Source organism: Jaculus jaculus, chromosome 5, assembly GCF_020740685.1.
Source record: "Jaculus jaculus isolate mJacJac1 chromosome 5, mJacJac1.mat.Y.cur, whole genome shotgun sequence".
In the NCBI taxonomy this organism is placed as follows: domain Eukaryota; kingdom Metazoa; phylum Chordata; class Mammalia; order Rodentia; family Dipodidae; genus Jaculus; species Jaculus jaculus.
The window spans coordinates 61440648-61466861 of NC_059106.1; the positions used below are offsets into that span (position 1 = coordinate 61440648).

Below are 26214 nucleotides of genomic sequence, written 5' to 3' on the forward strand. Positions count from 1 at the left end.
AGGGTGTCAATTACAAGTAAGAATCAGGGCTGAAGTTCTGTAGGCTGCAGCGGTTATGATCTCTTGGGGACGGGCTTTTGCAGGTCTTTTTGAGTCAAAGCTCCTTTCTCCAGGTGTTTTGTCAAAATCTTTCTGCAAGATCCTGGCCGCCTCCAAGCTCCTAGGCCCCAGTCCCTGAGCGATGGGGGCAGGGAAGTAGCGCGCGCACGCCGCTTCCGCTCCTCCAGGCCACCAGAGGGCGCCGCGGCTTCGCCTCTTCCTTCCCGGGGTGCTTCGCGCCGGGCCCTTCCGCGTGGGTTGAGTGAATGTGAGAGTCAGCGCTCGGGCCGCGCGCGCCGCCCGCCTCCGCCGCTCGGGCTCCCTTATTTCGGCTGCGAGGAGCGGGCGCGCGCGTAAGGAGCATAGAGACGGGCGTTGAGCTGTGCGGCTAGAGCGTCGCCGAGTCCGAGCCGGAGCCCGAGCCGCGCGCTGTGTCTCCGCTGCGTCCGCCGAAGCTCCGCCGCCGAGTGTCAGGGACAAAAGCCGCCACCGCGTCGTCTTGCTCCCCGCCGCCGGGGCTCATCCGCCGCTTCCGCCGCCCCGAGGAGAGTCCGCCGCCGTCGCCACCTGTGAAGATCCGAGAGCCATGTCGGCCAGCAGCCTCTTGGAACAGGTACAGGCCCAGCCCGCATGTCTCGGCCATTGTGTTAAGTCGAGACGGAGCCTGACTAGGCCCAGGCTCCGGCCGCCCCCGGCCGGGTCGGGTCGGGCCGCGGCTGGCGGCGGCGCCTCCTCTCGTGGGCCCGGGGTTCTGGAGCTCCGTGTCCGGCCGCGCCCAGCGCCTCCCGCCTGGCCCGCTCTTCCCCCCGCCCGGGTCCCGCAGGCCAGCAGCCGCGCCGCGCTCCTAACCCTTGAGCGGCGCGGCGCGGCGCGGCGCTGCCTTCCTCCTTTCCTTCCCCTTCCTTGAAGCCCGGCGCCCTCGTGTCCGCTGCCGGCGCGTCCCTCGCTTTTTCTCCCTCCTTCCCCCATCCCGGGAAGAAGGTACCCCGCCGGTCTCAGCGCTTTTCCCCGCCTCCCGTTTTCAGTCCCCCCCCACCCCGCTACCACCTTCACCACCATCCCTGACGCCTCCCCTCGGGGCCTGCTCCTTTCTTATTCCCTGCCCGGGCCCTGTGTTCATGTGTCTTTTCCTTTTCCATTTCTTCCCCGGGACAACTTGCTGATCGGCGACGTCCCCTCCGCCTGCAGAGACCAAAAGGTCAAGGAAACAAAGGTAAAAGCCCTGGCTCCGCCGGTGGCCCCCGGGGCCGGGAGGGGAGCGCCGGGAGTGGGGGCGGGGTCTCTGGGAAGCGCTTAGCGGGGCGGGGGTGGGCTGGGCCGGGGAAAGGACCTTGCCGAAGCCGCTGGGCTCGCAGGTGCCTCCGCGCTAAGTGCTTGACCCTTTTTGGTGGTGTTCTTGCAGCTGGCGAACTGCTTTTTCGTTCACAACGAGTAATTCATGCAGGGTGGGGGTGGCATCGGTTTTTGAAGGGCCTCAGGTCCTTGGTTTCCTGTAGGTCTCAGCAGGCCTTTGTTTTTCATCCGCGTGGATCACTTTCTGGAAGTAACTCACATGTTGACGGGGGGGAGGGGAGGCCGGAGGGAATTGGAATCCAGTAGAGCCGATAAAATGACCTTTTTAGATCAACTTGCTCCGGGTGGAGGGGGAGACTTTTTTTCTCTCACTGAAGCTTGTTTCGGCCTTTGGACTCATCTTTCTTCCTTCGGGGTTCAAACTTAGTTGCTGTCTGAACTAGTGAGAAATCCTTCCACCCCCCCATTAGTATATATTTGACTTTTGGAATGGAGCTTGTAGGAATGGTGCATTTCCTAATTTGGTTTTTTCCCCCCTCCAGTACAAAATGGATCTGTACATCAAAAGGATGGACTAAATGATGATGATTTTGAACCTTACTTGAGCCCACAAGCAAGGCCCGTGAGTAATTGACCATTTTATATCTGATCAAAGGGTATAGTGTGCTGTTAGACTTTCTCTGCTCCATCTCATTTTTGTGTGGGAGGTCACTTTCTTAACTCCTAATAATGTTATAAAAGTTACTACCAGCGTTATAGGCTAAGATCCACTGCTATGTATTGTCAGCAAGGTGCTTTGAGACCATGGTACGGATAACATTTCATTGCATGTTAACTTGAGTAATTAAATTCTTCCTCCCTTACCAAGAATATAGCAGTACAAAACTTAAAAACACTGGCCAGTGTTAGATGATCTGAAGTTTCACCGCAGAAAACCAGTTCTTTTAGTAAAAATTAACTAGTAATGTAAAGCTGAAATTCTTATGCACAGTCAGCTGAACAGCTATCCTCTAGTCATTATTGAGCTCTTAAACCCATCGTGCAGTGGATATTTGGTATTTTCGGTGGAGCTTAGCATCAGTAAAACAACTTCATGTACTGGCCTTTCACAAGCTGTAGTCAGACCAAGAATGATTGAGCATGGAGCTTAGTAGTAGTGGAGGCAGTGTTGCAACAGTGTACCAGTACCCACCACCCGACAATCCTTTTTGGGTAATTGTAAAGTATTTGAGTACAGATTAGTTGTTTATAGATTTCAACACGTAACATGATCTATAAATGCAGAAGCTGTTTGATTCAGCAGTTTTGTATTTGCAGAACAGTCACAAAGTTTTGGTTAATAAAACTCCAAAGGTTATTAGATCAAAGAAGAAGTTAATGTCTCTTCCAGACATTGAAAAAGACCAAGGTATTCATGAAATATTTGTATATCCTGTAGGAATATAGCTGTAAGAAATGCAGTTGTTATTTTTGAATAACTAGACATATAAGTGCATGCTCATATTTATATCTGATTCTTAACATAAAACTTTTGAGATGGCCTATGTAAGATTATCTGCATTGAAAATACAAAAACCATCTAAGCAAGTGATTGGAGAAAAGTTTGCACAGAAGATACCCAGCTAATTGAAAAAGTATGGAAGGAAATAGAGGAATGAACTATTAATAGGTTCCTGCTATTGAAGTAGTTTGCTTACATAATCATAACAGGGAGAGTGGGAACATTTAGAAACGTAATTCTAGGTAGTTCTTGTAAAACATTGTGTAATTCAGAATTTTGTGCTCTGGGGCATGTGGGAACCTGCCAGTTCAGGTGCAGACATTCACCTACATCTTGGCATAATCTATTAATGATACTAAGTGCTTTTGTTGGTTTATTTTTCTGAGGTAGGATCTCAGGTTGACCTGGAACTCACGCTGTGGTCAATCACCTTAACCACCAAGCCATCTCTCCAGCCCTAGAGCTCACTCTGTAATTCCAGGCTGGCCTTGAATTTATAGTGATCCTCTTATCTCTGCCTCCACCACACCTGGCATTAAGTGATTCTGTTGTTTGTCAAACTAAAGTTTAATTGTCTTATTTTTAAGAAATTGAGTGAAAATATAAATCTTGAGGAATGACCTCAGATTTTTTTTTGGTAGTTTATTTTCAGGCATAATTCATGAATGAGTGTGTGAGGGGTTGTTGGTAACCCCAAATATGCTAATTCATGTGGCTTTAAGTCACCTTTTACCACTGTTGGAATAACGCTTCAAGCTTAATTCATTGATTATAGACTGAGCTTTTTCCCCAAATAATGCTAATTCATGTGGCTTTAAGCCACCTTTTCACCACTGCTGAAATATGCTTCAGGCTTAATTCATTGATTATAGACTGAGTTTATTACTAACATAATGGTTTGCCTCTATTAACATTTTAACACTTGGAGAACTTTTATTTATTTTAAAATTTTTATTTTATGTATTGGTTTTTTGAGGTAGGGTCTCACTCTGGTCTAGGCTGACCTGGAATTCACTCTGTAGTCTCAGGGTGGCCTTGAACTCATGGTGATCCTCATACCTCTGCCTCCCGAGTGCTGGGATTAAAGGTTGGAGAACTTTTAAACTTGAGAATATGTGTGGAAACACTTGTTTTTAAGGAAAGTTTTAAATTGGTAAGGAAAAACACAATCATTTTAACAAACCTCATTAATAAAAATTTTAATATTGACTAGATATATTAAAGGCTAAGGACTGCTACTGGCCTTGGTAATAATACATGCTTAGAGCAGAGCCTAAGGTCGTTGAGTTCATCCAAGACTCATTAGCTCAGAGCTACCTATTGGTAGCTAATGGATTAATATTTAATGAGTCCTTGTATTACTAGAACTTTTGGAGTTTAGGTGGACTATTATGAGTTGACCTGCATCATTTTCTGAGACCAGTTTTATAAACTTAAGGCTTTTCATAAGAAATTCTGTGAGCTATAAAAGTCATACAACAAAATCTTCAACATAAACTAAAGTAAGATCAAGAGTGATTAAGGGGGTTGTGGAGATTCAGATGGTAAAGTGCTTGTCTCATAAACGTGGACATGAGTTTGATTGTAGTGTGCAAAGTTGTCTTTTGGCATGCACACACACACACATGTGCTCACACATGTTTGCACAACCAGTTATGCAAAAACATTGAGATTTGCACAATATAATCTGCATCCTAATGTGAAGTCTAATGGTGCATAAATTTATATTTGATTGTTTATGATGTCTTTTAAGGTTGTAGGCTATTTTCCTACCAGATAGAAAAGATGTGAATTTCACCTGATAGGTATTAATTTTATAAGTGAAGCAAAACTTTTTTTTTTTTCATTTTAAGTCTCCTGGAAGTCACTGTGTTGATAATTAAATAGTGATACTTACTGAAATTTTCAGATGGTTTGCCAAGAGGCTAGCATTGTAAACTATTCAGTGAGACTTACTTTTGGTTTATGAGGTGGGAATGCCTATGCAGATATTTGGGTTGGAACTTGGAAATTTCCAGTTCTTTCTGCTTTTTCTTGGTGAATCTATTACTTGGCTTTGGTGAGATTTTTGGGTGGGGGCGGAGAAAGGTTCTTATAGCCCAGGTAGGTCTCAAAACTCCCTATATAGCTGAATATGGTTTTCGCAAGCCATGCTATGCTATGTTATGCCACCTTTTTGGTGAACAACTCCTGATTGAATATGCATCTTTGGGTTTTTCAAGGTAGAGTCTCACTCTAGTCCATGCTGACCTGGGATTCACTATATAGTCTCAGGCTACCCTTGAACTCACAGCGATCCTCTTACCTCTGCTTCTAGGTGCTGGGATTAAAGGTGTGTGCTACAACACCGCGTTTGAATGGTGCATATTTGAAAATTCTCAGTCCTTAAATCCAAAGCTAATTCTTTTTTCTTTTTCTTTTTTTTTGTTATAGGCTCTGAAGAGAAAGTAGAGAATAGCTAATTAGTTTTAATAAAAGTATCATCTTGGCTGGGTGTGGTGGCTCATGCTTGTAAGTCTAGCTCTCAGGAAGCTGAGACAAGAGTATTGCTAGGCCAGTCTAGGGTACAGAAAACAAAAATAATATTAAAACATTGTTTCAGGGACCACACAGACCAAGGAGATGGCTCAGCAGCTAAAGGCACTTGGCTTGTGAAGCCTGCTGACCTAGGTTGGTCCTGGTTCTATACTTTAGTACCCACATAAAGCATATATAATGCATATGGAGTTAGTTTGCAGCCACAAGAGGCCCTAGCATGTGCATACTCACTCACAGCTTGTAAATAAATAAATACAAATAAACATTTCAAAATTTACTTAGAGCAAGACATACTGTTAGTGAAATGCTGAGTTTTCTTTTCTAGTAGTACTAAAGTTAAGATCCAAAGCCGGGCGTGGTGGTGCACGCCTTTAATCCCAGCACTTGGAAGGCAGAAGTAGGATTTCTGTGATTTTATGGCCATCCTGAGACTACATAGTGAATTCTAGGTCAGCCTGGGTTAGAGGAAGACCCTACCTCGACCTCCCCCAAAAAGAAAAAAAAAGTTACTGTGTGTGTTAGCTTGACTTGAAATATTTAAAAAAAATTTTTTTGGTTACTTTTCTTTATTTATTTGAGAGCGACAGAGAGGGAGGGAGGGAGACAATGGGTGTGCCAGGGCCTCCAGCCACTGCAAACGGACTCCAGGCTCCCTTGTACATCTGGCTAATGTGGGTCCTGGGGAATCGAGCCTCGAACCGGGGTCCTCAGGCTTCACAGACAAGCGCTTAACCTCTAAGCCATCTCTCCAGCCTGACTTGAAATATTTAGACAGAGCCAGGTATAGTGGTGCATGTTATCCTAGCACTCTAGAGTCTGAGGCACAAGTATTTCCATGATTTTGCGTCCAGTCAGGGCTGTATAACAAAACTCTGTATCCAAAATAATAATAAAAAATAAAAATAGCCACAAGAACAAAAAGAGCTTAAAGTTTGAAGTTTAGTTATCACACTAAAATTTCATGTAGTACAAAGACCCCAGTGAGTTAATATAAGGTGATCTTATGAATATATACTTTTCTTTTTTTTTCGAGGTAGGGTCTTACTATAGTCCAGGCTGACTTGGAATTCACTCTGTATTCTCAGGGTGGCCTTGACCTCATGGTGATTCTCCTACCTCTGCCTCCCAAATGCTGAGATTAAAGGTGTGTGCCACCACTTCCGGCTTGAATATGTACTTTTTTTTTGTAGTAGTGACTGAAGTATTTGAAGTGTATAACTAATGGGGAAAGGAAATGCCCTGCCCCTTTTTTTAATATGCCTTTTTCTTTCTTCCACAGAATAATGCATATACTGCCATGTCAGACTCCTATTTACCCAGTTACTACAGCCCCTCCATTGGCTTTTCCTACTCTTTGGGTGAGGCTGCTTGGTCTACTGGAGGTGACACAGCCATGCCCTATCTAACTTCTTATGGACAGCTGAGCAACGGAGAGCCCCACTTTCTACCAGATGCAATGTTTGGGCAACCAGGAGCCCTAGGTAGCACTCCGTTTCTTGGTCAGCATGGTTTTAATTTCTTTCCCAGTGGGATTGACTTCTCAGCATGGGGAAATAACAGTTCTCAGGGACAGTCTACTCAGAGTTCTGGATATAGTAGCAATTATGCTTATGCACCTAGCTCCTTAGGTGGAGCCATGATTGATGGACAGTCAGCTTTTGCCAATGAGACCCTCAATAAGGCACCTGGCATGAATACTATAGACCAAGGGATGGCAGCACTGAAGCTGGGTAGTACAGAAGTTGCAAGCAGTGTTCCGAAAGTTGTAGGTTCTGCTGTTGGTAGTGGGTCCATTACTAGTAACATCGTGGCTTCTAGTAGTTTGCCTCCAGCCACCATTGCTCCTCCAAAACCAGCATCTTGGGCAGATATTGCTAGCAAGCCTGCGAAACAGCAACCTAAACTGAAGACCAAGAATGGCATCGCAGGGTCAAGTCTTCCACCACCCCCAATAAAGCATAACATGGATATTGGGACTTGGGATAACAAAGGTCCTGTGGCCAAAGCCCCCTCACAAGCTTTGGTTCAGAATATAGGTCAGCCAACCCAGGGGTCTCCTCAGCCTGTAGGACAGCAGGCCAACAATAGTCCACCAGTGGCTCAGACATCAGTAGGGCAACAGACACAGCCATTGCCTCCACCTCCACCACAGCCTGCCCAACTCTCAGTCCAGCAACAGGCAGCACAGCCAACTCGCTGGGTAGCACCTCGGAACCGTGGCAGTGGGTTCGGTCATAATGGGGTGGATGGTAATGGAGTAGGACAGTCTCAGGCAGGTTCTGGATCTACTCCTTCAGAACCCCACCCAGTGTTGGAGAAGCTGCGGTCCATTAATAATTATAACCCTAAGGATTTTGACTGGAATCTGAAACATGGCCGAGTGTTCATCATTAAGAGCTACTCTGAGGACGATATCCACCGTTCTATTAAGTATAACATCTGGTGCAGCACAGAGCATGGGAACAAGAGACTGGATGCTGCTTATCGCTCCATGAACGGGAAAGGCCCCGTTTATTTACTTTTCAGTGTCAACGGCAGTGGACACTTCTGTGGCGTTGCAGAAATGAAATCTGCTGTGGACTACAACACATGTGCAGGCGTGTGGTCCCAGGACAAATGGAAGGGTCGTTTTGATGTCAGATGGATTTTTGTGAAGGACGTTCCCAATAGCCAACTGCGACACATTCGTCTAGAGAACAACGAGAATAAACCAGTGACCAACTCTAGGGACACTCAGGAAGTGCCTCTGGAAAAGGCTAAGCAGGTGTTGAAAATCATAGCCAGCTACAAGCACACCACTTCCATTTTTGATGACTTCTCACACTATGAGAAACGCCAAGAGGAAGAAGAAAGTGTTAAAAAGGTAACTGGCTTATCACTCTTAAGACTTGGAGAGAAGGAGGAGGACCTAGAGAGGATAGCAGAGTGAATGATTAATAAACCTCTGTAAGTAATGATATCCTTAAGCAGCCAGAGGCTTTATTGACATATAATTGGTCTTTTGAATCCTAGTGTGAAGCATTAGTGGATGATACACACATGGGCTTAAAGAAAAGTAGAAAATACGAGTTGAAGTTTTATGATTGAGGCAAATGTATGAAAAGATCTAAAAGGAATAATTGAAATGATGTTATGGTAATTAGGAAAATATTGAGGCTGTAATATCACAGAAAAATATGAAAGTTCTCTGTTAGAATTAATCTTTGGTCTTGTCACAATCTTGTTAAAAAAATATTTATTTGCAAGCAGAGAGATAGAGAGGGAGAAAAGAGACAGACTTAGAGAATGGGCAAACCAGCCCCTCCAGCCACTGCAAACGAATTCCAGAAGCATGCACCACTCTGCATCTGGCTTATGTAGGTGTTGGGAAATTGAACCTTCAGTCCTTAGGCTTTGCAGGAAAATGACTCAACTGCTAACACATCCCTCCAGCCTGAGAATCTTTGTTATTTTTAAGAATTGATGTGTCACAGATTACAGAAATCTGAAATCTTTTCCCTGATAGTTGATATTGCTGAGTGTTTATCAGAACTTTGTGCTTTTTCTAGTGTTCACTTTCCTTTTTCTTTTTTTCAGTGTTGGGGCTTGAACCAAGGATGTTCACTTGCTAGGCAAACCCTCTGCCACTGAGCTATATCCCCAGCTGTAGAAAAGCTACAGATGATCAGAATAAAGCTATCTCTTTTATTATGAAAGAGTTACTTTCTCCTGATTTTTCTGTAGCAAGTGTAATCCTGAGCAGAATCAGAGAGAACTGAAGTTTATTTGGAAAAGATGATAGTTTTTTGTTTTTTTTTTAAAGTTTCTCGAGGTAGGGTCTTACTCCAGCCCAGGCTGACCTGGAATTCACTATGCAGTCTCAGGGTGTCCTCAAACTCATTGCGATCCTCTTAACTCTGCTTCCTGAGTTCTGGGATTAAAGGCGTGCTCCACCATGCCTGGCTGTAGTCACTTCTGTAGTCAGTGCTCAAGAGGTTGAGGCAGCCTGGGCAACATAGATCAACCCTGTCTCAAAAACACACAAAACTGGTTTGGGTAGGTCATATTTTATCTAAGACCTAAGACTTTTCTTCTGAACTGGACATTTTTGAATGTAGGAAGGAAATAAAGAGATTGTGGACAAGATGGCATTTTTGTTGGTTGATAATATTTGATAGGCCTATGAGCTGGTTATACTTAAACATAAAATGTAAAATTAGAGTGGTGGGTTTTATACCAATCTAATGTAAATATTTATTTACTTATTTTTTTAATTTAATTTTTTTGACAACTTCCATAATTATAAACTATTCCATGGTAATTCCCTCCCTCCCCCACTTTCCCCTTTGAAACTCCACTGTCTATCATATCCCCTCCCCCTCTCAATCAGTCTCTCTTTCTCTGTCTTTTTTTTTTTTGGTTTTTTGGAGGCAGGGTCTCACTGTACCCCATGCTGACCTGGAATCACTATATAGTCTCAGGGTGGCCTTGAACTCATGGCATTCCTCTTCCCTCTGCCTCTGGAATGCTGGGATTAAAGGCATGCACTACCACTCCTGGCTGTAAATCTACATAAAAAAATTTTTTTTTCAAGGTAGTGTCTCACTATAGCTCAGGGTGACTTGGAATTCACTATGTAGTTTCAGGGTGGCTTGAACTCATGGTGATCCTCCCACCTCTGTCTCGTAAGGGCTGCGATTAAAGGCATGTGCCACCATACCCGGCCTTAAATTTTTTTTTTTTTTTGAGGAAAGCCCAACAGACTGGCCTTTTCTTTTTATGAGAGAGAGAGAGAGAGCCCAAGAGAGCAAATGTGTGTGTACAAGCCATTGAACAAGCATGTGTGACGGGTAGGGTTGGGGGGAGGAAGAGAGGGAAGGGGAGAGTAAGAATTGGTGTACCAGGGCCTCCAGCCACTGTAATTGAATTCCAGATGCGTGTGCCACCTAGTGTACATGAAAGACCTTGTGCACTTGTGTCACCTTGTGCATTTGGCTTATGTGCCTGTAGAGTAGAACTTAAGTCCTTAGGCTTGGCTGGCAAGCACTTTAGCTGCTAAGCCATCTCTCCAGTTCTAAAATTTTCATACATTCAGAGGGATATGATATAGGACCTGAGGCACTCATTACACTTCTACTAAAAACTTCATTTCTAGGCTGGAGAGATGACTTAGTGGTTAAGGCGCTTGTCTGCAAAGCTTAAGGACCCAGGTTTCATTTCCCACATCCTATGTAAGCCAGATGCACAAGGTAGTGCTTGGGGTTTGGTGTTTGTTTGCAGTGGCTAGAGGCCTTGGTGCGGGCTCGCTCGCTGTCTCTAATAAATACACAAACATACAAAAAACTTATTCTTGGCTTTGAATACCTTTGAGGCCTAAAGACCCACATTCAGTTCCTCAGAACCTATGTAAGCCAGATGCACAAGGTGGCACATGCATGTGGAGTTCTTTTGCAGTGCCTGATCTCTTCCCCCTTCTCAAGTAATAATAAACCTTAAAGAAAACCTCAATTCTTTTGAGCAGTGGGAAGTGGGCCTTCTTTTGGATTTTACTTGGAGGTGCTTAGTTGAGCCTAAACCAGTAATTGCCATCTTGTTTTGTAGTGTAACAGTTGAGTAAGATATGGAGATACACTTGTTAGTGGTACTGAAGGCACTGTGCTGGAGTGCCAGATTATTGAAGTTAGCTGGCAGGAAAGGGGAAATAAGCATTATTTGATAGACCTTTAAATTCCTTTCTTTCTCCAAAATTCAATTTAAGATTTACCTTGATTTTATAGACAGTAGTTGGATTTCTTTTGGTTATATGTGTGACAAGTTTGTTTTAATTTGGTGTATGTGTGTGTTCATGTGTGTACGAGTGCAGGTGCATGTGGAGGTTGGAGGACAACCTTAATTGTGTACCTTTTGAGGCAGAGTCGCTGGTTTTAGCCCCTGGGCAATTCAACTGTCTCTGCCTCCTTTACTGTAGGTATACTGGGATTACAGGCTCTAGTACTACAATGTTTTGGGGGTGGGGTTGCGAGGTCCCAGTGTCTCTGTTTTTCTTCTCACTCTAGCCCAGGCTGGGTGTGATGGCTCAAGCCATGCCTTCCCCCCTCCCCCCCAGGTCGGATCAGCCCCAGCTGACCTGGAATTGACTTCTAGTCTCTGTATGACCTCAAACTCATGACCTTACTCTTAACCCTGCTTTCCAGGTGCTGGGATTAAAGGTGTTTGCCACCATGTCTGGCTGTGTACTATTTAGATTCTTCATCTTGGGGGAAAAACTGTGATATTTTGTGAGTAAAAGCAAGAAGGGGCCTGGGCTTAGTGGTTAAGGCATATTTACCTGTGAAGCCTAAGGACTGAGGTTTGATTGACCAGTACCCACATAAACCAGAAGCACAAGGAGGTACATGCATCTGGAGTATGTTTGTAGTGGCTAGAGACCCTAGTGTGCCTATTCTTTATCTGCCACTTTCTTTCCCATTTATTTACTTATTTATTTATTGTTTTTTTTTTGAGGTAGAGTTTCACTCTAGCCTAGGCTGACCTGAAATTCACTATATAGTCTCAGGGTGGCCTGAAATTCATGGCAATCCTCATACCTCTGCCTCCTTAGTGCTGGGATTAAAGGCATGCACCACCATGCCTAGCTAAAAAGTGTATTTTTCTATTAAAAAAAATTTTTTTGAGGTAAGGTCTCAGTCTAGCCCAGGCTGACCTGGAATTCACTATGTAGTCTCAGGGTGGCCTCAAACTCACAGCGATCCTCCTGCCTTTGCCTTCCGAATGCTGGGATTAGAGGCATGCACTACCATGCCTGGCTTCTCTCTTCACTAAATCAATAAAAATATTTTTTTAAAATTATTTATTTGACAGAAAAAGGAGAAAGGGAATGGGCGCACCAGGGCCTGCAGCCACTGCAAACGAACTGCAGACACATGCGCCCCCTTCTGCATCTGGCTAACAGATCCTGGAGAATCGAACCTGGGTCCTTTGGCTTTGCAGGCAAGCACTTTAACTACTAAGCCATCCCTCCAGCCCCAAAATATTTTTTTAAATTTTTTAATTTTTATTTATTTGAAAGGGAGAGAGAGAGAAAAAAAAAAAAAGAGGCAGATAGAGAGACAGAATGGGCACGCCAGGGCCTCCGGCCACTGCAAACGAACTCCAGACGTGTGCACCCGGCTAATGTGGGTCCTGGGGACTCGAGCCTTGAACCGGGGTCCTTAGGGTTCACAGGCAAGTGCTTAACTGCTAAGCCATCTCTTCAGCCCCCCAAAATATTTTTTTATTGACAGCTTCCATAATTATAGACAATAACCTATGGTAATTCCTTCCCCCCACCTTCCTCTTTGAAACTCCTCTCTCCATCATATCTGTTCCCTCTCTCAATCAGTCTCTCTTAAAAATATTTTGTTTTAAAGGCAAGAAGGGGGCAAGAGAGGTGGCTTAGCAAAGTACCCACATAAGCCAGATGCGCAAGGTGGTGCATGCATCTGGAGATCGTTTGCAATGGCTGGAGGCCCTGGTGTGCCCAGTCTCTCTTTCTCTCACTTTGACACTCTCTCAAATAAGTTAATTATATTTAAGAAAATCTTAAAAAAGCAAGAAGGGTTGGGTGTGGTGGCTGACATCTTTAATCTCAGCACTTGAGAGGCAGAGGTAGGAGGATCTCTGTGAGCTCGAGGCCACCCTGAAACTAAAGAGTGAATTTCAGGTTAGCCTGAGCTAGAGTGAGACCCTATCTTGATAAAAGCAAGAAGGCAGGACTGGGGAGATGGCTTAGTGGTTAAGGTGCTTGTAGGCAAAGCCTGATGCCTGGGTTGTATTCTTTGGTACCCAGAAAAGGCCATGTGCACAAAGTGGTGCATGCATCTGGTGATCATTTGCAGTGGCAAGAAGCTCTGTTACATTCATACTATCTCAAATAAAAATATTCGATTTTCTAAAAACAAGAAACCTGGTGTGGTACTGCATGCCTTTAATCCCAGCACTCTGGGAAGCTGAAGTAGGATTGCTGTCAGTTCAAGGCTAGCCTGAGACTGCATAGTGAATTCTAGCTCAGCCTGGATTAGAATGAGACCCTACTTTGAAAAACTTAAAATTTATTTTTTAAACTTGTTAATGTCCAGTGTGGTCATAATATAATTACTATTCTGGTTAATGTTAATCCTAAATCTAAAAATTATGTAATAGCTATAAAAAAGTATTTTTGGAGTCTGAGGAAGGAGGATTGCTACAAATTTGAGGCCAACCTGGTCTGCATGCAGAGAGATACTGCTCAAAACAGCAACAACAAAACAAGGTAGGAAAAGAAAATAAGGGGTCTGGAAGATGGCTTCATATTTAAAGGCACTGGCTTGCTTCCATAGCTTGCCAACCCAGGTACAGTTCTCCCTCACCCACATAAAGCTAGATACAGAAAGTGGTACATGCATCTGGTGCTCATTTGCAGTGGCATGCCCGTACAAACACACATACAAATAAATTAGAACAAAAGGGAAGAAGTAAAGTAACAAATTTGAGCACTGTTAATTTATGTTGACTCTTATTTTTAAAAGTGGAGATTCATTTATTTATTTGAGAGAAAGAGAAGAGTGTGTATGAGCACTTCAGGGCTTCCAGTCATTGCACATGAAGTCCAGTTGCATGTGCCACTTTGTGCAACTGGCTTCATTTGGGCACTGGGGAGTTGAACCCAGGCCTTCAGGTTTTGCAAACAAGTGCCTTTTTACAAAACAAAACTTTTTTTTTTCAACTTTGTTTTTTATTTGAGAGAGAGGGAGAGAGGAGTGAATGGATACACCAGGGCCTCTGGCCACTGCAAAAGAACTCCAGACACATGCACCACTTTGTGCATCTGGCATAGATGGGACCTGGGCAATTGAACCTGGGTCCTTGGGCTTAACAGGCAAGCACCTTAACTGCTAAGCCATCTTTCTAGTCCTGCTTTGACTTTAATCAAGGATGTGTTTGAATTAAATTCACTAGAGTGGTTTAGTAAATGCTAATTGAACATTGGTTATTTGAAATTTCTGAGACAGGGCCTCATTCAGCTTAGATTGGCCTCACTATGTTGTTGAGGATGATCCCAACTCCTGATCCTCTTATCTCTACCCCTCCAGTGTGGCATGTGCTATATTGCTGAGTTAGGCATCAAACCAAAGGCTTTGTGCATATTAATTAGGTAAGCACTTCTCTAACTGAGTTATATTCTCTTTTTTGTGTGTTTTGAGGTAGAGTCTCACTCTAGTTCAGGCTGACCTGGAATTCACTATGTAGTCTCAGGGTGGCCTCAAACTCATGGTGATCCTCCTACCTCTGCCTCCTGAGTGCTGGGATTAAAGGCATGCTGGCTTCTGACATTCATATTCTCTCTCTCTCTCTTTTAAATCTTATTTATTTATTTATTTGAGAGAGGGGGAGAGAGAGAGAATAGGCATGCCAGGGCTTCCAGCCACGGCAAATGAACTCCAGATGTGTGTGCCCCCTTGTGCATCTGGCTAACTTGGTCCTGGGGAATTGAACTGAGGTCCTTTGGCTTTGCAGGCAAGTGCTTTAACTGCTAAGACTTCTCTCCAGCCCAAGATTCTATTTTTAAAATATTTATTTATTATTTGAGAGAAAGAGGGAGGGAGGGGGAGAGAGAGAATATGAGTAGGTGTGGGCCAGGGTCTCCAGCTACTGCAAATGAACTCCAGATGCATGTGCCATCTTGTGCATCTGGCTTACATGGTTCCTGGGAAATCAAACTGAGGTCAGTTGACTTTGCAGACAAGCACCTTAACTGTTAAGCCATCTCTCCAGCCCAGGTATAAGATTTTTATGCTGTAATTTATCAGCCTTCAGTAATTTTATAGGATTACTGTAATAATAAAAGTCTTAAATAATCATTAGGGTTGGATATGTAGTAAGGAGTACTTTGCATAACATGCACAAGACTTAGTTCTATCCTCAGGACCATCCTCTCAAAAAAGAAAAAAAATATGAAGAGGTAGTGTCCAAAACAATTCCAACTCTTCCATGATGAATGAATGAGTACCTTAATTGTTCTGAAGCTAAGTGAACAAACCACCAGATAGAAATTAAAAGTAAGAGGGCTGGGGAGCTGGGCGTGGTGGTGCATGCCTTTAATTCCAGCAGAGGTAGGAGGATCACCATGAGTTTGAGGCCACCCTGAGACTACATAGTGAATTTCAGGTCAGCCTGAGCTAGAGTGAGACCCTACCTTGAAAAACCAAAGGGGAACAAAAGAAAAAAAAAAAAAAAGGGCTGGGGAGATAGTTCAGTGGGTAAGGCTCTTAACCATAAAAATGCATGCCTTTGGGCTGGAGAGATGGCTTAGCGGTTAAGCGCTTGCCTGTGAAGCCTAAGGACCCCGGTTCGAGGCTCGGTTCCCCAGGTCCCACGTTAGCCAGATGCACAAGGGTGCGCACGCGTCTGGAGTTTGTTTGCAGAGGCTGGAGGCCCTGGCGCGCCCATTCTCTCTCTCTCCCTCTATCTGTCTTTCTCTCTGTGTCTGTCGCTCTCAAATAAATAAATAAATAAAAATTTAAAAAAAAAATGCATGCCTTTAATCCCAGCACTCGAGGCAGAGGTAGGAGGATCACAGTGAGTTTGAGGTCACCCTGAGACTGCATAGTAAATTCCAGGTCAGCCTGGGCTAGAGCGAGACACTACCTCAAAACAACAAAAAAAATGTGTGAGCCACCACACTGCGCTTTTTACTGAGTTTTTGAAAAGAGTGATTGAATGTCTATGGGATAGAAAGGTAATAATACAAAGGATAGTAATACCAACAAAAGGGGGGGGGGAAGGTGATCTGGAGCTAGAAAGAGATACTTATTGATGGAAATTTGGGCATTACCAGCTCTCAGTATAGAAAGACATGGAAGAGTTCATTCTGTTTATTCAAAAATAGTGAATAAACTAGGCATGGTGTGGCACATGACTAATTCCAAAACTGGGAGAAGTGGAGGATCAGAAATTCAAGGTCATCTTCTACTTAGGGAGCTTTTATCTAGTAAGCCAGCCTGGGCTAGATACTGTTTCTCTGCTCCCCCCCCCCCCAAAAAAAAGGGACGATTCTGCAAGCTCAGCATCTCTGTTGGTTTATTTAGTGGGAAGGGGGTTGAAGAGGCCTAGAGGAAGATTCCCAGAGCAAATGGAGAAGGCTATATATTAACATTTGCAACATTGCTCTGAAAGTTATAGTTTAAGGGTCAGAATGATAGAGGACTTTGCTGTAGCTCTTGAGTTTCATGTAGAGGAAAAGAAGGTACTGTCTTCGTGAATTATGATTAGCAAGAGTGATTTCTAAAGTCAGAAAATGGTCAAAGGAGACAGGCTCTGAGTATATAGTATAGCAGTTCAGAAAATCTTTTTCTTCACCAGAGATGAGTAAGTTTAAGTTTGCGTGCTGCTGCCACCTTCTGGACAAAATGCTACTTCCAAGAAAGGTAGCTCAGTACTGCTAATGCATTGCATCCATGCAAAACAACAATCCCTAGTTGAACTGGTGGGATTGACTTAATCCCAGTTAGCTAGTGAGAAAATATCAAGGAATAATTATATCACATGAAATAGTATAGGACAATAATTCAGTGCTGAGACCAAGTGCAGATGAGAACAGTGAGACCAGTCATGGTTATAGAAAGTTCTTATGGAGCACTAAGTGTAGGAGGTCTGGAAAGATAGTGGAAAGATGTAGGAGGAACAGTGGCTACCAGCCCATAGGTTAGAGGTGTTGGGTGTAGAGCAGAGGTCAGGCAGCTGGTCTTTCCAACTCTAGCACGCTTAAAGTCTGCCTTCCATAGCCATGGATTCTGCATCTGTAAGTTCAGCTGACCTGACGAGAAATGTTTAAGTGCTAGTGTAGCTCAATGGTGTAGAATATTACACATGTAACACCCTGGTTTAGTCTCCAGCACTGCCAAAAAATTTACATCTGTGCTGAACATATATACAGTCTCTGGTCATTATTCCCTCAACAATACAGTCCACACAGCATTTACATTATGTTGTTGAGCTGATCTACTGTGTGTGGACTATATATAGCTCAGTGGTGAACTGCCTACCTAGCATATTCATGATACAGATTTATCCTCTGGACCACGAGGGGAAAGTGTTAGAGGAGGGTTGTGTAGTTTGTACACAATGCTACATGATTTTCTTTAAGGACTCACACCGGGCCGTCAGGATTTGCAAGCAAGGGTCTTTAGCTGCAACGCCATCTCTCCATCCTCTCAACACGAGTGCTTTTTTTTTTTTTCTCCCTCCCCAAGGTGTAGGGTCTTGCTCTAGTCTGGGCTGTCCTGGAATTCACTATGTAGTCTTAGGGTGGCCTTGAACTCAAGGCGATCCTCCCCTCCTACCTCTGCCTCTTGAGTGCTGGGATTAAAGGCATGCACCACACCTGATTCAACACACAGAACTTTTTTTTTTTTTTTTTTTTTTTTACGTTTTTCGAGGTAGGGTCTCACTGTAGCCCAGGCTGACTTGGAATTCACTCTGTAGTCTCAGGATGCCCTTGAACTCACAGCGATCCTCCTATTTCTGCCTCCCGAGTACTGGGATTAAAGGTGTGTACCACCACGCCCAGCATACACAGAATTTAAAATAACAACAATAAAAAACTTTTGTTTTATGAGGTAGGGTGTTGTTCTAGCCCAGGTTGACCTGGAATTCACTTTGTCTCAGGCAGGCCTTGAATGCCCAGTGGTCCCCTATGTCAGCATTCTGCATGTGCCACCAATGCCACCATGTCTGGTCTCTCTAGTTTTTTTATTTTATTTGACAGAGACGGGGGGGATGGGCACACCAGGGCCTCCAGCCACTGCAGATGAACTCCATACACATGTGCCACCTTGTGCATCTGGCTTATGTGGGTCCTGGGGAATCGAATCTAGGTCCTATGGCTTTGCAGGCAAATGCCTTAACTGTTAAGCCATCTCTCCAGACCTCTATGTAGTTTTAATCATACATTAGATAATATTTATTCTTTTCTTCTCCTATCATTTTATTTACCCATATTTGTTGGAAATCTATATAATAGACCCTTTCTATCCTCCCTCCCCTATATAGCCCAGGCTGGCCTTGAACTTGTGGTCTTCCTTCTTCAGCCTCCCAAGGGTTAAAATTAACAGACATGTGCTACTCTGGGCAGCTAGCAGCCTTTTCACTTGGCAATGATCCTGTAAAATTGGTAGTATTATCTTTCTTTGTTGTTTTTTCCAGTGTCTTGCTGTAGTCCAGTGTCTTGCTGTAGTCCAGGCTGACCTGGAATTCACTATGTAGTCTCAGGGTGGTCTCAAACTCATGGTGATCCTTCCAGAGTGCTGGGATTAAAGGCGTGCACCACCATGCCTAGGTAGTATCATCTTTCTTTTACAGTTAAGAAACAGACTCAAAAAGGAATAATAACTTTCTCAAGACTGCTAGTTAGTAAGTAAGCTAGGACTGGAATTTATTTTGCCTCAAAGGTCTTTTGTTGTGCTGTGTAATGTCTTCATATTTAAAATAACTGATAATGTTGTATTATCTGCTGATATATGAAGCCAGTATCCTTTTTTTTGTGGTTTTATGAAAACATAATTAAAACCTCAGTCTTTATTTATATATCTTTTTGAGGTAGGGGTTTAACTCTAGCTCAGGCTGACCTGGAAGTCACTGTGTAGCCTCAGGGTGGCCTTGAACTCATGGTGATCTTCTTACCTTTGCCCCTGTAGTGCTGGGATTAAAGGTATGTGCCACCACACCATGCCTGGCTTTCAGCCTTTATTTAAACTCTTCACCTTTTATTATAAGAATCAAGATGTAAGCTGGGCATGGTGGTGCATTTCTTTAATCCCAGCACTTGGGAGGCGGAGTTAGGAGGATGGCCATGAGTTTGAGCCCACCCTGAGACTACATAGTGAATTCCAGGTGAGACCTCACCTTGGGAAACCAAAAGAAAAAAAAAAAAAATCAATAGCAAATTCAGTCTTCTCTCTATAATCTCCATGTCCACTTGAAAGTTGTAAGGGTTGTACTTACAGGCAGCAGGAGTAAGGGAGAGAGTGTGCTGGATAATGTACATGGAAAGATTATAGAATTGAGTGGGGAGGGTGTTGCCCCCCTTTTTTTCCCCCTTTGGTTTTGGTTTTTCAAGGTAGTCTTTCTCTTGCCCAGGCTGACCTGGAATTCATTATGTAGTCTCATACTGGCCTCAAACTAACAACAATCCTACTTCTACCTCTGGAGTGCTGGGATTAAAGGCATGCCACTATACGTGGCTGCCTATTTATCCACAAACTGTAGTTTATATCATTTTTGGCAGAGCTAGAATTAGAACCCAGAAAAGTTCTTTGGTAATTCAGGATTATTTATGATGAATGTTAGTTTACTTGGGGGCCAGTAAGTCTGCACAGGGGAAAGAGGAGAGCAGGGTAGATGTGGAGAGCTTTGGAATATAAATCCCCTCCCCCATACTGATTTAAGACAATGTTTGTTTTGTACTTAAAAAATTTATTGAAGCTGGGCGTGGGGATGCACGCCTTCAATTCTAGAGGTAGGAGAATTGCCAGCCTGAGACTACATATTCCAGGCCAGCTTGGGCTAGAGCAAGACCCTTACCTTGAAAAACCATACCCCCCCAAAAAGAATTTACTGAAGCTACAGGTGAGTACCACTGCCTCTGGCTCTGAGTTTTTTATTTTATTTATTTATTTGAGAGAGACAAAGAATATGAATGGGCATGCCAGGGTCTTCAGCTGCTGCAAATGAACTACAGAAACATGCACCACCTTTTGCAGCTAGCTTACATGGGTTCTAGAGAATTGAATCTGGGTTCTTTGGTTTTATTTTTTATTTTTGGTTTTTCGAGGTAGGGTCTCACTCTAGCTCAGGTTGGCTTGAAATTCATTATGTCATCTCATGGTGGCCTCTTAACTCATGGTGATTCTACCTCTGCCTCCCGAGTGCTGGGATTAAAGGTGTGTGCCACCACACCCTTTCCCCATTTTTATTTCTAAAAATATTTATGAAAGAGAGACTTAGTGCATCAAAGCCTCCAGCCACTGCAAATGAATTCCAGAAGCATGCTCTACCATGTGCATCTGGCTTATGTGAGTTATGGGGAGTCAAATCTGGGTCCTTAGGCTAAGCAGGCAAGCACCTTAACTACTTAACCATCTGTCTCCCAGAGGTGTTTTTAAAATAAAGGAAAATAACCTTATTAGGCTGTCAGTAGAGCTGAATATAATATAATTGAAGTATTTGCACAAAGATCTTTTATGAATGACTGTAGCAACACATCACTTTATACTTCTTTGTTTTGATTAATCATTAGTTTCTCTTTTTTTTTTTTTTTTTTTCCTGAGATAGGGTCTCATACTAGCTCAGGATGGCCAGGAATTCACTGTGTAGTCTCAGAGTGGCCTCGAACTCTAGGTGGTCCTACCTCAGCCTCTTAAGTGCTGGGATTGAAGACATGCACTAGAAAGTATTTATGTGTGTGAATGGATGTGTGCATACCAGGGGGTCTTGCCACTGCAAATTAATGACAGATAACTTGTGCCATTTCTTGTGTCTGTCTTTTTTTTTTTTTTCCCCCAGGTAGGGTCTTGCTCTAGGCTAACCTGGAATTCACTATGTAGTCTCAGGGTGGCCTTGAACTCATGGCGATCCTCCTATATCCACCCCCTTTGAGTGTGCCACCATGACCGGATGTGTCTGGCTTTTTAAGGCGGGTTTTAGGATAGCCAACCTTGGGCTGACAGGCTTTGCCAGTATTTCCCTTTAACTGCTAAACTATCTCCCCAGGGCTTGTTATTTTGATTTCTGCAGTTACAGTTAGATGTGATCAACTGCAGTCCAAAAATATTAAGTGTGAGCTGGGGAGATGGCTTAGTAGTTTAAGACATTTGTTTGCGAAGTCTAAGGACCCAGGTTTGATTTTCCAGTACCCACATAAGCCAGATGAACAATGTGTTAAGTTCATTTTCAGTGGCTAGAGGCTCTGGTGTGCCCATTCTCTCCCCTCCCCTCTCTCTTTCTCTCAAATAAAAAAACAAAAAAAAAAAAAACAACTAAATGAGTGGGCTGGAGAGATGGCTTAGCAGTTAATGTGCTTGCCTGCAAAGTGAAAGGACCCAGGTTTGACTACCCAGGACCCACTTAAGTCAGATGCACAAGGAGGCACATGCATCTGGAGTTTGCAGTGGCCAGAGGTCCTGGTGTGCCCATTCTCTCTCTCTCTGCCTATTTCTGTATCTCTCTCTCTTTAAAAAAATAAATAAATAAAATTAACAAAAAAAAAAAAAACCAGTAAATGAAAGCCGGACGTGGTGGCGCACGCCTTTAATCCCAGCACTCAGGAGGCAGAGGTAGGAGGATCACCATGAGTTTGAGGCCACCCTGAGACGACATAGTGAATGCCAGGTCAGCCTGGGCCAGAGTGAGACCCTACTACCTCAAAAAAACAACACTAAGTGAGAATTTTGGTAGAAACCATATTCCACAATTTACATTGCAGTCAGCATATTGTTGATTTGTGTGTGTGTGTCTGTGTGTGTGTGTGTGTTTCCAAGGTAGGGTGTTAGTGTACCCCAGCCTGACCTGGAATTTACTATGTCATCTCAGGGTGGCTTCAAATCTCTGCCTTCCCAGTGCTGGAATGAAAGGCGTATGCCACCATGCCTGGTGATTGTTGTATTTTTATTCTTGCTTATTTCTTAAAAAAAACTTTTTTTTATTTGCAAGCAGAGATAGAGAAGAGAGAGAATGGGTATGCCAGGCCCTCCAGCTACTGCAGAAGAATTCCAGACACATGTGCCCCTCATGCATCTGGCTTACGTGGGTCCTGGGAATCAAATCTGGAACCTTTGGCTTCATAGGCAAACGCCTTAACTGCTAAGCCCTCTCTCCAGCCCTTATTGCTAATTTCTTAACTGTGTAGTTTAGAAATTTATTGTTTTCCTAGATGTGTGTTGAGGTTTTAAAAATATAGTTTAGCCAGGGTGAAGTGGCACACATGCACACCTTTAATTCCAGCATTTGGGAGGCAGTGGTAGGAGAATCGCTGAGACTACATAGTGAATTCCAGGTCAGCCTGAAGTAGCATAAGATCTTGCTTTGAAAGAGACAAGAAAAATCCTATGTATGTATGTGTGTATGTATATATAATTATTTATTTATTTTGTTTTTTCGAGGTAGGGTTTCACTCTAGCCCAGTCTGACCTGGTATTCACTATGGAGTCTCAGGGTGGCCTCGAACTCATGGTGATCCTCCTACCTCTGCCTCCTGAGTGTTGGGATCAAAGGCGTGGGCCACCACGCCTGGCTTTACATCAATATTTATAGTTACATACTGTTGAAAGGGCATGGATGTGGTAGCCACATAGTCCTTTGTGTGAATCTTGGTTCTTCTTCTGTTGTACGTAGGTTACCTTAAGAAACTTTAGTATTTTCAGTCTTTTAAAAATATATATTATTTATTTATTTATTTGAGAGAGAGAACAAGACCCTACCTTGAAAAACAAACAATAACAATAAAGAATTAGGTCCATGCACTCATTTTTCAGGGCCTTAGGGTTTCAGGTGGGATTTACATGTAGGTTGGTCTGGCTCTAGTGCACTTAGGATTTTGCATTAGTGTGTTGTGCTTGCTGCCTCCCTTTTTCAAAACTGATGTATGAAGTTATTGGCCATTATTTTTGGCTAATCATTGGTTGAAACCAAATGTAAAAGGAAAATGAATGTAATAGTCATTTTGGTTTTCCAAGGTAGGGTCTCACTGCAGCTAAGCTGAGCTGGAATTCACTATGTAGTCTCAGGGTGGCCTCTAGCTCTTAGCAATCCTCCTACCTCTGTCTCCCAAGTGCTGGCATTAAAGACGTGCCCCACCATGCCTGGCACGTAGTGTATTTTTAAGTCAAAGAAAATTGCTTGAGTTTTGCTACTTTGGTTTAAAATCTAAGAAGTAGGCAAGATATGATTGTTGTACATGCCTGTAGGCCTGGCCCTTGGAGAGGTAGAGGTGGACAATCAGATGTTTAAGGCCAGCCTGAGCTAGTAGTAATTCTAGGTCAGCCTGAGCTAGAACAAAGACTCTGGGGAGAGGAGTGGACATCAGGGAGGAGCCTGGGGAGATTTCTCAGTGGTTAGAGGCTTTTTTTTTTTTCCCCCCTTCTAGGTAGGGTCTCTCTCAAGCCCAGGCTAACCTGTAATTTACCATATCGTCTCAGGGTGGCCTTGAACTCACAGCAGTCCTACCCCTGCTTTCTGAGTGCTGGGATTAAAAGCATGTACCACCACACCTGGTTTAGAAGTGCTTTCTTTTTTGCTTATTATTTATTTATTTGACAGAGAAAGAGGGAGGGAATAGTGAGAGAAAGAAAATGGGCACACCTGGGCCTCCAGCCACTGCAAATGAACTTCAAATGTATGCACTCCCTTGTGCATCTGACTAACATGGGTCCTGGGTAATTAAACCTGTGTCCTTTGGCTTTGCAGGCAAACACCTAAACTGCTAAGGCATCCCTCCAGCCCTGGAGGTGCTTTCTTAAAAAGTCTGCTGACCCAGTACCTTAAAGCTAGATGCACAGAGTGGAGCATGTGTCTGGAGTTCATTTGCAGCAGCAAAAGGTGCTAGGGTGCATGTGTATGTACGTGTTCTCTCATAAGTGAAAGTAGTGCTAGGTATGGTGGTGCGCACCTGTAATCCCAGCACTGAGGAGGCAGAGGTAGGAGGATCGCCATGGGTTCAAGGCCACCCTGAGACTGCAGAGTGAATTCCAGGTCAGTGTGGGCTAGAATGAGGTCCTACCTTGAAAAAGGAAAATATATTAAGCAAAAGGAGAAAAAATCTAAGAAGTTAAAGCTAGGTATTTACTGTGGAACTATTTTATCCAGCACATATAAGTAAATTTGTGTTCTGTGAAGCTTTAATACTTCAGATAAAATATGTTTCAGATGAATTTTAGCTAACCATGTCATCTTTTTTCTTCATAGGAACGCCAAGGTCGTGGGAAATAGAAAGTGGTTCTGTACAGACTGCAGCAACGGTTGCATCTGCATATCCCAAGAGGACAGAATGACCTTCAAGAAAATTAGGACATTTTTCTTAATTTCATTGACTTCAGAGACGATTGCAGACTTGCAGTTTAAGTATTGGAATTTCACAAAAGACATAGGACTTAACTGGAAAATGGAAAAAAAAGGAAAAAAAAGAAAAAGAAACAAAAAATCCCTCTAGGTAGTTTAGGTGAAAAAATGTCCCTTTTATTTTGGCTTTGGTTGTGATTCAGAGCATAATGCTTTGTTTTTTTGTCTTTTTACTATGTTTTTCGGATTTTTGAGTCCGTAAGTGCATACAGTTTTCTCTAATTTTTAAACCCTTTCCTCTTCCCATTTTGACATTTGCACTTGGAAGAACACTTGAGTTGCGAAGGTTTTGGGTGTCCACCCATGAAAGTGGGAATTTGATTTTTCCCTTCCGAACTGGAAGAACTTTATGAAGAATTTTTGTCAAGGAGAGTTTAACAGTGTTACCCAAGGTTGTGTCTATAAGGGTGGTTCATTTTCTCTGACCCTTTGTTACTCAAAGTAAAAGTACTAGGAGTCCTAAGAAATGTTCTGTTCTTGTACATTATACTGAATATGTCAGGATTAATTTGATTTCAAAGCTAAGAACAGTGGTTAAAAAAAAATCTCGTTTTCAGAAATGCATTTTGGAAGAGAAAAATACTGTAAAATGTGTAGTGAATGTTTCTTCAGTTTCTTGTTCAGCCAATGAGGAAAGGGCATTGCCTTTCTTTTTACCATTAATCACTTCTCAATAAACGTGAGATCCTGTTGAGCATCACTTCTAGTACTATTTAGTATTATTTGAGTCTGCTAGATTTTGAGAGAGATTTGGAGTATAGGACTTGAATTTGGAAAGGCCTGGCATAGTGGTTCATGTCTATAATCCCAGTATGTGGGAGATAAAGGCAAGAGGATCATGTCATTTCTGTTACATAGTACATTTGAGGGTAACCTGGACTGTATGAGATACTCCTTCAAAAAACAACGTTTGTGCTTGAAACAGTTTGAGCTTGCTTTGTACCCAAGTGCTGGATAAACATGACTTTTGCAAAACAAAGTGGGACTATATTCATAATGCCTGCTTCCTAGATACTTCACAGAGAGCATCCAGCCACTGTCACATCATTTAGCAGGCATTTGGTTATTAGGTGCTAGGTATGGGGCTACATAGACATTCCACCAGCTTTCTCTCTCTCTCTCTCTTTCTCTCTTTGTTTTTGAGTTAGGGTTTCACTCTAGCTTGGGCTGACCTGGAATTATACTATGTAATCTCAGGGTGGCCTCAAACTCACAGTGATACTCCTACCTCTGCCTCCCAAGTACTGGGATTAAAGGCGTGCACCACCATGCCTGGCTCCTTTCTCTCTCTCTCTCTCTCTCTTTTTTTTTTTTTTTTAAATTTTTATTATTTTTTTGGTTTTTCGAGGTAAGGTCTCACTCTGGCCCTTGCTGACCTGGAATTCACTCTGTATTCTCAGGGTAGCTTGGAACTCATGGCGATCCTCCTAGCTCTGCCTCCCAAGTGCTGGGATTAAAGGCGTGCCCACCATGCCCGGCTTCTCTCTTTTTTTTTGGGGGGGGGGGTTTCGAGGTGGGGTCTCACTGTAGTCCAGGCTGACCTGGAACTCACTATGTAGTCTCAGGCCTCGAACTCACAGGGATCCACCTACCTCTGCCTCCTGAGTGCTGGGATTAAAGGCATGCGCCACCACACCTGGCTTTTCTTTCTCTTTTTTATGAGAGAGATAATTGATATGCCAGGACCTCTAGCCACTCTAAACGAACTCCAGATGGATGCACCACCATGTGCTTCT

At 43.4% G+C, this 26214-nt stretch overlaps 1 protein-coding gene across 1 annotated transcript; it reads left to right on the forward strand.

Moving 5' to 3' along the window:
- The first annotated feature begins 454 nt into the window (after positions 1 to 454).
- On the forward strand, positions 455 to 25178 carry Ythdf2 (YTH N6-methyladenosine RNA binding protein 2). Its single transcript, XM_004671256.3, has 5 exons — positions 455 to 652; positions 1228 to 1252; positions 1875 to 1954; positions 6651 to 8234; positions 24326 to 25178. Exons 1-5 carry the CDS (start codon positions 626 to 628, stop codon positions 24347 to 24349), a joined length of 1740 nt encoding a protein of 579 aa, XP_004671313.1. The 5' UTR covers positions 455 to 625; the 3' UTR covers positions 24350 to 25178.
- Positions 25179 to 26214: the final 1036 nt, after the last annotated feature.

What these genes read in the sequence shown, in the direction of transcription:
- Ythdf2 (XM_004671256.3), top strand. Translation starts at nt 626, where the DNA reads ATGTCGGCCAGCAGCCTCTTGGAACAG. An exon ending in CCAGCAGCCTCTTGGAACAG is followed by an intron (nt 653 to 1,227) that starts GTACAGGCCCAG and finishes CTCCGCCTGCAG; the next exon opens with AGACCAAAAGGTCAAGGAAA. An exon ending in TGAGCCCACAAGCAAGGCCC is followed by an intron (nt 1,955 to 6,650) that starts GTGAGTAATTGA and finishes TTTCTTCCACAG; the next exon opens with AATAATGCATATACTGCCAT.